The 12,359-nt window shown below is 33.5% G+C and overlaps 2 protein-coding genes across 3 annotated transcripts in view; both read right to left on the bottom strand.

Moving 5' to 3' along the window:
• LOC101493353 (protein YIP4b-like) overlaps positions 1-3,551 on the bottom strand; it is a 4,193-nt gene extending 642 nt beyond the window's left edge. The window contains exons 1-3 of the mRNA XM_004507789.4: positions 2,948-3,551; positions 636-710; positions 7-434 (exon numbers count right to left, since the gene is read on the bottom strand). Coding sequence (XP_004507846.1) covers positions 174-434; positions 636-710; positions 2,948-3,451 — 840 coding nt within the window. The 5' untranslated portion in view covers positions 3,452-3,551 and the 3' untranslated portion in view covers positions 7-173. The remainder of the gene's footprint in view (positions 1-6; positions 435-635; positions 711-2,947) is intronic.
• A 1,773-nt stretch (positions 3,552-5,324) lies between these two features.
• Positions 5,325-11,286, bottom strand: LOC101492799 (mitochondrial outer membrane protein porin 6). 2 transcript variants are annotated; one of them, XM_004507787.4, is made up of 7 exons: positions 11,147-11,286; positions 10,811-10,887; positions 10,525-10,592; positions 8,806-8,916; positions 8,474-8,560; positions 7,625-7,833; positions 5,325-6,277 (listed from the first exon to the last, which is right to left on the bottom strand). In XM_004507787.4, the coding sequence occupies exons 2-7, from the start codon at positions 10,857-10,859 to the stop codon at positions 5,968-5,970; spliced, it is 834 nt and encodes a 277-aa protein (XP_004507844.1). In that variant the 5' UTR covers positions 10,860-10,887; positions 11,147-11,286; the 3' UTR covers positions 5,325-5,967. The 2 variants fall into 2 exon arrangements, with proteins under 2 accessions (XP_004507844.1, XP_012573453.1); XM_012717999.3 differs by lacking the exon at positions 11,147-11,286 and adding an exon at positions 11,006-11,140.
• Between the last annotated feature and the right edge of the window lie 1,073 nt (positions 11,287-12,359).

The raw sequence follows: 12,359 nt of genomic DNA, 5'->3' as shown, positions 1-12,359 counted from the left end.
TCTCACGAGAAAAAAAAAAAGAGAAGGAGGGGGGGGGGGGGGGGGGGGGGGGGGCACGAGTACAAAAGAAAGGCAACAAAGAATAGAGAAGGTTGATCATTAAACAAAAATTCCTATTTAGAAGGGAATTCCAAGTGGTTATCAGAATAAAGTAATCAGAAACGTTGATGCATTTAATCAATGGCAATGATAAGAAAACCAACAGATACATACATGAGAAAAACTGGGTACAGAGCAAGAGCTTTTCTCCTGGGGTTGACTGCAGAACTCATGAAAGGATAAGCAGCCCAAGAGCTCCAAGCCAATGTCACACATACCACTACCACTTTCACTATAACATTGTCCTTCAACATACAAATTACTGCACCAACATCAAGAGGGAATAAGCAATAACCCAGCAGACTCAGACTCTGGAAGAAAATAATGTGTCCACCCTGAAATGTTGAAGAGACAAAGACAAAGTAAGATATTTGCCACAGTCCTTTTTGGCTCTAAATTAGGCTACCTTATGCTACAATTATATCTCTCTTTTTATTATACATAAAAACAGATAGTTTACTACACTTCAACGGATGAATATGACATTTACAAAAATTAAAGTTGACTGGTGAGGTGAAAGAGAGAGAGGCTATTACCAGAAGCAGAACATTCAATGTCAAAATTACAGCACCAGCAGCAAGTAAAGCAAATGCAACCGCAAAAACCTCAGACTGTGAAAGTAAAAAGAAAATGTTAAAGAATATGACTAAAACTGACCAAATTAATTTGACAGTTCAGGCAAATAAAGCAGAAAAAAGATACAGAAGTACCAAAATAGCCGAACATAGTATAGAAGACTAAGGAGCCAAATTAGAATTTGAACTGCTTAACAAAAATAAAGTTTCAAAGTATTGTATTTTCTATAAATGATTAATTATACAAGAGTAATACAGGAGTGAAACTTGGTAAAACTATTTTCACTATGGGCTCCATGAACCAATCACTATAACAGCCCCCTCAACAAACTTATAGATTCCCAACTGAAAGTAAACTTTGCATGGTCCCAGCAGAAAGGATAAAGAGAAAATAAGTCTATGCTGATGTTGATCTAATGAAGAAGAAAAAGATTCTATTGATACTATTGATAGATACAACTACGTAATTGAAATCACCAGCATCTTGCAGCGCCTTCGACATATCTGAACTCAGATTACCCTAATAGTTGGACCCTTTGGACATAGCAAGTCTATTGATACTTCAAACTTTTATTTGATAGGCACCACGAGCTCGCACTTGCATCTATCACAGCCAATGAGTTATAATCTTTGAAGAACTGAAGGGGACATTTTGGGTGGGTGGGGGAGGAGCATGAAGTCCTGAAAACTGTTGGCTACCACTCTTCCTTGTTTACTGAAAATCCCATCAAATGAAAACTTCAAAACAATGAGCACTCCGGCTCTCTAGGGAACTTCAAAGGAAAACCCTCACACTTGAGCAGTTGCAGTTGACTGACAACTGGTGGCTACCACACTTGTTCACCGAAAATCCCATCAAATAAAAACTTCAAAACTATGTGTACTATCAATACTCTAGGGAACTTCAAAGGAAAACCCTCTCCCTGAGTGATTGCAGTTGATTGTTTATGCCATCGCAGAAAACAAATGACATACACTTCTAGGTAATGAGTTAAGATCACAGTTCTATTTTTGCAAGAGATGACACAATATATAAATCAGTAATCTACAGGGCGACAACTTTACAAAAATGAACACCCTACCTTTGGAAATTGCAAATACAAGTTTAAAATCTATTTCATATAAAGTCAGAAAGAATATGGCCAATGTTATATTTCTGTCAAAATGCATTCTTTTATATACATATATATGCATAATTGCTAGTGTATTCGAGAGATAGAAAGCAACTAGTATAGAAGAAGAATTAAGGGAGACTCCTGTTTACAATATAACTTCTAGAGTATTTGAGAGACTCTATCCCAATGCAAAAAGGGCCCAAGTCTATACAAATGATAAGATGATCACTCTCTAATCCATGTTCCCTATTTATAGGCCACATGCCTTATTTAGCTAACTCAGTCTAGCTAACTAACCAACTTAACACTCCTCTCACAAAACTAACCAATCATAAACTTTTTAATTATCGATTGTCAAAATTTATATGTTCCAATGCATCTGGTTTAAATTCACAGATCAAGAGAGAGAGAGAGAGAGAGAGAGAGAGAGGATGAATATATACCAAACCACAAATTGAAGAGAATCCCAACACGAAATTCAATTTAATGAGTCGGGATAAAAATGAGTATAATTAACAATATAAAGATTATAAACAATTTAAAATTAGGGAAATCTCTTGAACAAACACAGTTCCACATATGAGCTGGTTTAATGCACAATACTTAAGTGATCCACTATGCCCATAAAACAAGGTATCTAGATTCAAGTCTAATCCAAACGGGAAAGCAATTGTATTATTTCACCAACTAATATAGTACACCTTAATATTAAATTCAACTTCTACAACAATGGAAATTATGCACACCAAAAGACAGTATAGTGTATAGGAACCATTTCTATATTTTGAAAAGGGTTAAACCACTATCCAATTCCATAGTAATGCAGAAATTTCGTAAAGAAAGAAACAATGCCTAAATAATCAACTTTGGATCAAAACCAGCAATCAAACATTATATATACTCTCTTAATTTCCTATGAAACACTAGCAAATTCTAACACGCAAGATCCATTCTAAAAGCGATTAATAATACACATTAACAATCACTGATCTTCCAGATCCAGATCAATTACTATAACAAACCCCCAAACTTCCACATAATCAGAATCAGCACAATAATAAAGAAATCTAGATGAACAAAAGCATGATCTGAATCGAATTAAACAAAATCAGTAAATAAACAGAGAAATGAACGCAAAAGAAAAAAATAGAGCGATACCTTTTTGACAGATGCAGACCAAGAGAGAGTGAGACCAAGAAAAACAATGAAGAAGAAAGGTCCCCATAGATCCCAATCACGCAAAGCCTTACCAGGATCTTCACGATTAGGGTTAGGAAACACAACAAGCTTGAGATTACTAACGATCCTCGAGAGATCTCTTTTAACAGTATCCCAAACAGGTTCGGTTAGCGTGTTAGGGGCAGGTCCGAATCCGGAGGTAGATATATCGGGTCGGGTAGAAGGAGGAGGAGGTGGAGGAGGGAGAGAAGAAGAAGGGGGTTTTGGAATTTGAGATTGAGATGATGAGGATTTGGGAGGAACGGGATTAGGGAGATTGGAGGAGATGAAAGGAGAAGAGGAAGAAACGGGGATAGAAGCGCGTGGTGGACTTGGTGGTCTGGCGGGGAGAACGGTGGCCGGAGAAGCATAGATGAGATTCTCGATCTCGTCAATGTCTGATTGGGATGATGCGTGAAGGGGTATGGTGTCGCTGTGTGACATTTTTCACTCTCACAACAACAAACTCAACACCACCTTAGTTTCTCTCACTGTTATTATTTCCCTCTCTCCTTATTTTAGCTTCCGCGTTAATATTCCTTTATCTTCTTTTTCTTCTGTTTTTTTTTTTAATATATATATAGTTAGTTTCAATTTTGGTAATGTAATTGTCTATTTCTCAATTAAATAGATAATAGATTGATCAAATGACGTGATCTGTTAGATCAACATGTGACAATGTGTGGATTATACATTACGATTATATCACTGCATACTAAATTGCATATAAAATATGAAATTTGTTAGTTAAAAGTTTTTAATGAGTTTAGACTCCAAAGGGACAAATCTATAGTTATGCAAGAATTTAATGTGTCATGTGTTTATTTAATGTATCATAACACAATGACTCATAAGTTAATACGAAGATTAGGGATGTCAATTAATATTTGTAAGTGGGATCTTTGTGGGTGGAGAATTCTTCCATACAAAGATGGGGTGAAGGAAAAAGTCTTCCTAAAATAGTTTGGACACGGGCATCATACTTTCTATTTTGTAGGAATCTTATTTCAGAACAAATTTTATCAAAATATCCTATACATATAACAATAATATTTTAATATTATATTTATTTTATGATTATTATTTTTTACTATCTATTTCGTTGAGGAAAAAAATTGACGACCTATAATTTCAAAGATTTGCCATCAAATTATAAGATTATTTTAACAATTACTTTAAAATGTAAGGACTATTTACTAATTCACTATCTAATTTTCAATGATACTTCAAAACTCTTGATTATAAAATCAAGCAAATATAAAATTATTGACACTTTTGTCAAAATTAAAAAACACTTTAGTCAAAATAATTTGAAATTTTGCAACAAAAAAACAATTTTTCATGTTTAAACAATTGAAACTTAGTAATATTTTGATAAAATTTAAATGACTTTAAAAGATATGAGATTTGAATTCTTTGTTTTTTTTATTACCAAAGAAAAAGAAAATCAAAACAAAGAAAAAAAATTAAACTATTAAGTTCTTAAAATGATACGTTCATAATATCAACCAAAAGACATGAAGACAAACAGAAAGAAACTTGTGATATTAGCTCCTATTTTCACAAATAAATTTGTACAAGCATTCTTACACGAATTATATGATAGAGTAAAAAAATATGAGATTTGAATTTGAAGAAGAAGAAATTGAAGTTTTGTTTTATTTTAGTGAAATTCAATTTAATATATTTGACATTTTTTGTACAAATATACCCCTAAATAATAATTAATCTATTTGGATAACACAAAGAGAGCAGGATTCTAGCATAATTTTTATTAATATTTTTTTAAAAATCGAAAATTAACACATTAAATGTATTTTGATACTTAGGCATATCAATTAAGTATTTTTCTTTTTATTTAATAATATTTTAAAAAGCTGCAAATGATACATTTGCAGCCAAGGTGTACTTTTCTTTTTTGCCATGGGATCCTTTTGCATATATTTGTTTTTAAGAAAAGCCTTAAACAACTAAAGTTTTGGACTAGAGGGAGTAGCATCCTAGAAGTATAGCCTCCCAATCACAGGCTACAATTTATCCCACATGAAAAATGTATTATGAAATTGAAGTTTGTGCTTCAAGAACCTTCAATCTTTGTGAGTATAATTGTGAGATCTTCCTGAGTGCAGCTAATTTCATTTGAAAATAATGCAAGACAGCATTGCTTTGGTAAGGCTGAATATCACTCGACTGTAAGTTGAATATCCATCAACCTATGAACAAATATATGTTGACGTCGTAGCAACTGCAGGTTTGGCATAAACTTACAAGGCGTGATTTTTTTACTTTATGAACACAAATGGAATTGCAATGAATCTGATATAAGTCTTGTTCATCATAAATAGACAAATATTATAATCAAACGGACCCTTGGAAATCAAAGGTAATTACAAAACACCAATATCCAAAATGTAACCACCTTAAAAAAGATAATACATAACGTTGAAATTATTCACATCCACCATATGTATCCATCTCCAGCACCTCATTCCTATTCATACTACATCCTTAGTATATAAAACATATAAATTGCAATCATTCAAATGTTTGGGGTGCGTATTATTTCATATATGAAGTGCTGAAGAAATAGAATAATAAACCACAGTAGAGCCATATGAGAAGATGTTGCCTAAAATAATGAAATTAAACCCCAGGCATACACTACCCACCTGACCGTGAATCACTGAAATAAATAGAATTTGGTCACAAAATCATATGCCAGAAACTGAATGGTAGTACTATAAATCGGCTACAAAAATTCTAATCATCAAGTAAGTTTTCAAAACTGGGTCTCTTTCCCCGTTCGGCTTTAGAAGATTCACAAATGATACTGATTCCTGTGGTTTATCTTATGACATGATAGGGGCTTAAAACATCCCACCAGGGGTATTGGAAACAATGAAAATGATAGAATGGTAAAGTTAAAACGTCATTGAATAAGATTTAATTGGCAAACCGATTTAAGGCTTTAGAGAAAGAGCAAGACCAAATTTGGCGGGTGAACCAAATATCTTTGTGGAGTCATACTCAGCAGATAGGGTTATGAGTGAATTTGGTCTCCACGCTCGTTGGCATTGGAAGGCAGCTTTACCATCATCACTGAATCGAGTCTTCAAAATTGTTTTGGGGTCTATTGACTGTGAGCTCCCAATGGTAAACCTATTCTCAAAGGTGGAAAACCTGTGAGCCATTTCAGCGGCAATTGTTAAGCCATCCGGGCGATCCACATAATGGATGTAAGATGCCTTCAAAGACTCTCCTTTATCAGCCCTGCATAAACAGCGAGTCGATGATATTGTTATACGAATGATATACCCTGTCGAAACAGGTAAATCCATGTCCTGAATCCTACAACTTAAAGCAAAGGCAACTTTCATAAACTGTAAGCAAAAGTACGACACACACAAAAATGGAAAAGAAAGCAATAGACTATCCATTCATATATACACTCATGGATATCTCTCCTAATCTCCTTTGCATTATTCTCAGTAAAATGTGACCTTCTATCTCCAAATATCAAAGAGGTGTTGTCTAAGTAACTCTGACTTTTTATCATAATCTATCGGTTATCAATGAGGGGGAATATCAGTGATCCCTTTTTAAATGGGACTATGGTGCTGCCAATGTGTTAACTGTGTGATATCCTGTCACCATAAATGATCTCATAAAAACAAATTGAAATATCCCGATGTTAATAGAAAATTTCACGCAAACCATACAATTATCCACTGTTGTAAGATTGGTATCTACAAAACTGAGGCAGAAGAAGATATATCTGTGAATCTAAATGCAAATAATTTGCATGTGTTTTGTTTTCTTTGATGAACTGTGGTTTTAAGTTTTAACCAATTTAAATTCAAAAATAAAACGGCTAATACCCTCAAGTCCAGTGCACTGCAATTAGTTCAGCTCAACTTGTATGTAGCAATTGCTCATAACAACTTTTAGGCTTCAGAGTTCAATGATAACCAAGAGCATGCTTAATTTAAGAAAACATTTTCTATTCACTACAATCAGCACTCAACAATGGAAGGATGAAAGATTATTAATTAAGAAGTAGCTGCTAATATAATCGTAAGTTATGGAGAAAGGAAAGAAGTTGATGAAATGCAATTTTTATTCGTCCATTACCATTAAAAGATTTGTTCATTGATAAAACAGACTATAGTGTAATACATTTTTTATATCAAGGGAATAAAGTGCAGGTTTTGAAATAAAAGGAAGAGAAATTTATTTCAAGCCTCTCTCAAGGGCTATGACTGTAATTTACCCTTTCAAATATTTGTCTAGTATTTTTCTGTTTAAATCTTTAAAAGAAAAGTGAAACTGAGGTAACTTATGTAATAATTAGTGAAATCATAACATCTTTCTTAAACCAAATAAGCCCTTCCCTTTTCTTTGGTTAAAAAGATCAAAACAACTTGTCATGTTTTCAAAAAATGCAATGCTAGTTCTAGCCATGCTTATAAGATTCACAATTTGATCTCGTCTCTCTAATAGGACTTCTCAGATTCTAGTTGAAAACATTAAAAAATCTAGGTTACTGAAACATTGAAATACGACAAGATATTATGATATGATACTGAACCAGGAAAAGACGGTACTATCAAAACTTACAGCATAAGTGTTGCAGAGAAATCTGATTTATTGAAGGCAATTCCAGCATTTAATTTTGAGAATGAAGCAGAAGTTGTATTGAATCCAGCTTCAGCACCCATACATATATCTTTGCTTCCAAATGCACCTGAAAGCTCCAATTTAGGGGATGGGTTCAATCCAATACTGGAATCAATAGCTGCATGAGGATGAAGATACTGCACATCCAACTGACATAATATTTCACAGTCAGATATGTCGTAAGAATGCCAAAGTAAATGCATTGCATACATCTCACTAAGCATATGAAAAGGATCCTTCTGCAGGAAGCTGAACCTCCCCCAATATTATGGGTTTTGGAATGTTCAAATTGTCAACTATAAGCAGCCACATTCCATGCCTGGAGAGGCTGTTTCACGGAGCTACTGCTGAAATAAAATCATTTTATCACTATTACCGTTGCTACTTACTACTCATTACTGGTAACTTTACCACAAAGAGACAAACTGTCTCAACATCTCCACACACACAAAAAATCCATATTTTTTAACTTGACAATTCGGTACATTGGCTTATCAATTCACAATTTCTGATGATATGCTATCAATCACCATTCTCAGCATAACTTGAGGAATGCAATCCCTTTTATTGACTAAAGAACTTATTTGAAAAGCTCTATCATCAATTCCTTGCTAGTGTGGATTAGACTCCAGCAGAGTCATGACATTTATGACGTCCACAGATAGAGAATTAAAGGTAACACTTGAAGTATTTTCGGGAGCATATACAAACAATGCAACCTTAAATTGAGTCTTATGAAATGAAACATGCATCAACACTATCGTAAATTGGGAGAGCTAGATCACTCACCTTTCCTGACTTGTGATCAGGTATATTGAAGCTCAAAGCTACTTTTTTACAACGGAAAACATCGTTCAAAGTCACTTTTGTAGATACCTGAGAAGGTAAATCAAAGAAACACGATTATAATCGAGAGATGGTAGAAACTTTAATCAAGCATCATACTAACTACTGGTTTTAGTTCAAATCGCATTACATAATTGAACCAGTTTTAAACTTTTAGTTAGTTTGAACTTTTGCTTAAATCTCTAATCAAAAGATTAAGACCAGAGTAGTATCTGTACAATAAATATAAAAGGAAACATATTTGATTGAAAAATAAAAAGACCTCTACTTCTTACATTAGAGTATGTATCAACTTTCACATCCACTGTAACATTTCCACTCTTGTAAAGTGTATTTATGTCACCAGAGAAAAATTGATCCTTCTTCAACCCTGTAGCAGTAAGGCCCTGCCAAAGGGAAAATTGGCACGGTACAACATTAGTTAGGACAGACTAAAGGTTGCTCTCTGATTTACATTACATTTGATAAAACATAACATTAATACAAGTTTTTATTTGCCACAAATATGCATCCTCTTTCGATAGTCAGCACACATAATTTGCTATTTAGATATTTACAATACATGGTCTTCCAATGTTTAGCATATGTGGTGTGGTACCTTAAATAGAATAAACAATGATTCCTAGTAAAAAAAAACACTGTTGTCAAATAGCCGCTATAGCGGCACTATATCGCTATAACAGAGTGGAATTTGAACACACCGCGATCGTTCACTGATATGCTATTTAGTACAGAGTATTATCGAATAACTGCTATTGCGGCGCTTTAACACTATAGCATAGCGGAATTTGAACAAACCGCTATTTTCCGCGATTCGCAATTGACAACATTGAAAAAAAACAATATCTCTATATGGTGTCTTTAAGTAAATGTAATACCACAACCAGTGATGTTTGATTATAACAATAAAAACACATATTCATATTTCAACGACATCAATCAATTATGTATTACTATTATATCAAATATATGCATTCGTCATCTCGGCTTTTTTTCACTAGATGTTTTATATAAAAGGAAACATATTTGATTGAAAAATAAAAAGACCTCTACTTCTTACATTAGAGTATGTATCAACTTTCACATCCACTATAACATTTCCACTCTTGTAAAGTGTATTTATGTCACCCGAGAAAAATTGATCCTTCTTCAACCCTGTAGCAGTAAGGCCCTGCCAAAGGGAAAATTGGCACGGTACAACATTAGTTAGGACAGACTAAAGGTTGCTCTCTGATTTACATTACATTTGATAAAACATAACATTAATACAAGTTTTTATTTGCCACAAATATGCATCCTCTTTCGATAGTCAGCACACATAATTTGCTATTTAGATATTTACAATACATGGTCTTCTAATGTTTAGCATATGTGGTGTAGTACCTTAAATAGAATAAACAATGATTCCTAGTAAAAAAAAACACTGTTGTCAAATAGCCGCTATAGCGGCACTATATCGCTATAACAGAGTGGAATTTGAACACACCGCGATCGTTCACTGATATGCTATTTAGTACAGAGTATTATCGAATAACTGCTATTGCGGCGCTATAACACTATAGCATAGCGGAATTTGAACAAACCGCTATTTTCTGCGATTCGCAATTGACAACATTGAAAAAAACAATATCTCTATATGGTGTCTTTAAGTAAATGTAATACCACAACCAGTGATGTTTGATTATAACAATAAAAACACATCTTCATATTTCAACGACATCAATCAATTATGTATTACTATTATATCAAATATATGCATTCGTCATCTCAGCTTTTTTTCACTAGATGTTTTAAAGAGAAAAAATAGACAAGTGGACATATGGCATACGCAAGAATAATCATGTTAACATCGCACTCAAGTATATGTGTGCTATTAGAACTATGGCATACGCAAGCAGAAAGGATTTTATATTTACTAGCATCAACTAAAATGAGAAATTGAACAGTCTACTTATAGGCAAAATAAAAATTAAAAAAACTGGAATATGAATTACCAATCCACTGGAGCTAGGAATGGACAGGCTAAACTTGTGGTCGAAGTTATAATCCTTGTACAAGAGGTCTGCATAAAAATAAAAATAAATTGACAACTTAATACCCATCAGCATATATAATTTAGAAAATTTATACGTGACTTGATAGAATGATAGGAAACATAAAAAAGCTTGGCAACAATGAAAAACCTAGATGTTTGGCCATAAATGTCTTCTAATATAATCATAAAGGGGGAAAATGATATAGGAAAATAAATAGTGAATTGTAATGCTGCAGGAATAATACCTCTTGCCCTTTTGCCAATCTCAGAAAACGGTGCTGGACCATTGGCCATTATGAGTGAGAATGAACTGCACCAAACCCTACAACGTCACAGTCATAATTGTCAATATTGAGGAGATAAATAAGTTTATAACAGATCCACAACGGATCCGGAACTTCGCCGGAATCCACCGTGGCGATAACCCTAATAACAAGTACCGAGGAATCGCGGTGGTGAGTGTAGTTCTACTCTGCTCAGCTGCGACGCAATTATGCGGTGTGTTGGCATATGCAGAGGCAGCTATCGCGGCCGCAAATCGAAACAGAGAAAAAATGGAAAAGGCAGAATTTGTTTCTTACTGTGTCTGGCGGCTGACGACCTAGTCCGGCTGCGTTTTCCGGACAGCTTGAGTTGTCAGTGTGATTCCAACTTGTTTCTGATATACAATGCCAAAGTGGCAGCCGCTGCATTTTATTTTATTCTATTTTATCTGGGTTTGGTTGAGTTAGGGTTTTAATTAAAATCGTTAATTGATTTTTTTTTATAAACAATGTTAATTAATTTTTTAATTGTTATTAATCATTAAAATTAGTATCTCGTATGCAGGTTTGTAATTACTATTATAATTATAATAATGGTAATAAAATATTATAACAACAACATGAAAAATAAATATAAATGATTGAGTTTATGTAATTAAACAACTTTGATCATGTGAGATGATCGTATCGGATTAGTTATATTTTTGCATACAAATCCTTTCACAGAGGATTATTTTCTTTTAAAAGATTATTACTTATGAATGACGGGGATAAATGGATGTCCCTTAACATAGAGTTAATGATTCTTCCATAAACTCCCGAGAGCCATTGCAAATATATTTTGATGGTTTTGTGCAACTAGACACATAACATGAAAAACATAGCAAAATTATCAGTTCGAGGAAGCATGACACCAAGATTGCTTTCCCTTGTGCCTTTTCTATATATAGCATTATTAAAGTAGTTCAAGATGAGAGAAAAATAAAAGGAGGAGTAGATGTGATATGGAACTATTATTAAATAATAAAAATGAAAAAGATTTTTTGTGTGCATATAATCAGTGGTAGATTGGTGATGAAGGGGTATTTAACTGCACCAAGTTCCACATCACCCCTCTTCAAAGCCATGGCAATCATCAAACACCTAATTCTCCCAAATCCTATAAAATTATAAATAAAGTAAATGTAAAAGCATAAATTTTATATTTGTGCATAAATGAAGAGATATTGGAGGAACTAAAATATTTATCATTGATTTTGATGTTCATCTTGCCGGATCCACCACAATTAAGATTTTATTTGATTGATCAAGCAAAAGACAATGCAACAATGATTAGGAAACACTAACACTGAGAGAATTTGTGACGTGTGCAATAAAATCCGTATCGTTCTTTAAACTCTCAAAACCGTCAATTCTTTGCGATGTTTATAAACAAGACTATGATGCGTTATAGTTGAAAATTTTATCATTCTTTAAACTTTTTATTGTTTTTTTTTTTTTAATGTGAGTGTTTTGTGTAAAAAAAAAGATA

Source organism: Cicer arietinum, chromosome 7 (assembly GCF_000331145.2).
Source record: "Cicer arietinum cultivar CDC Frontier isolate Library 1 chromosome 7, Cicar.CDCFrontier_v2.0, whole genome shotgun sequence".
Taxonomy (NCBI): domain Eukaryota; kingdom Viridiplantae; phylum Streptophyta; class Magnoliopsida; order Fabales; family Fabaceae; genus Cicer; species Cicer arietinum.
This window is presented reverse-complemented; position numbering and strand designations above follow the sequence as displayed.

Bases quoted from the DNA above. Each gene is read 5' to 3' on its own strand.
- LOC101492799 (XM_004507787.4), bottom strand. From the start codon at position 10,859: ATGGCCAATGGTCCAGCACCGTTTTCTGAGATTGGCAAAAGGGCAAGA. The intron at 8,917-10,524 runs GTAATTCATATT...TCCCTTTGGCAG, and splicing joins TTCCTAGCTCCAGTGGATTG to GGCCTTACTGCTACAGGGTT. The intron at 6,278-7,624 runs GTAAGTTTTGAT...CTGTTTATGCAG, and splicing joins TTCTCTGCAACACTTATGCT to GGCTGATAAAGGAGAGTCTT.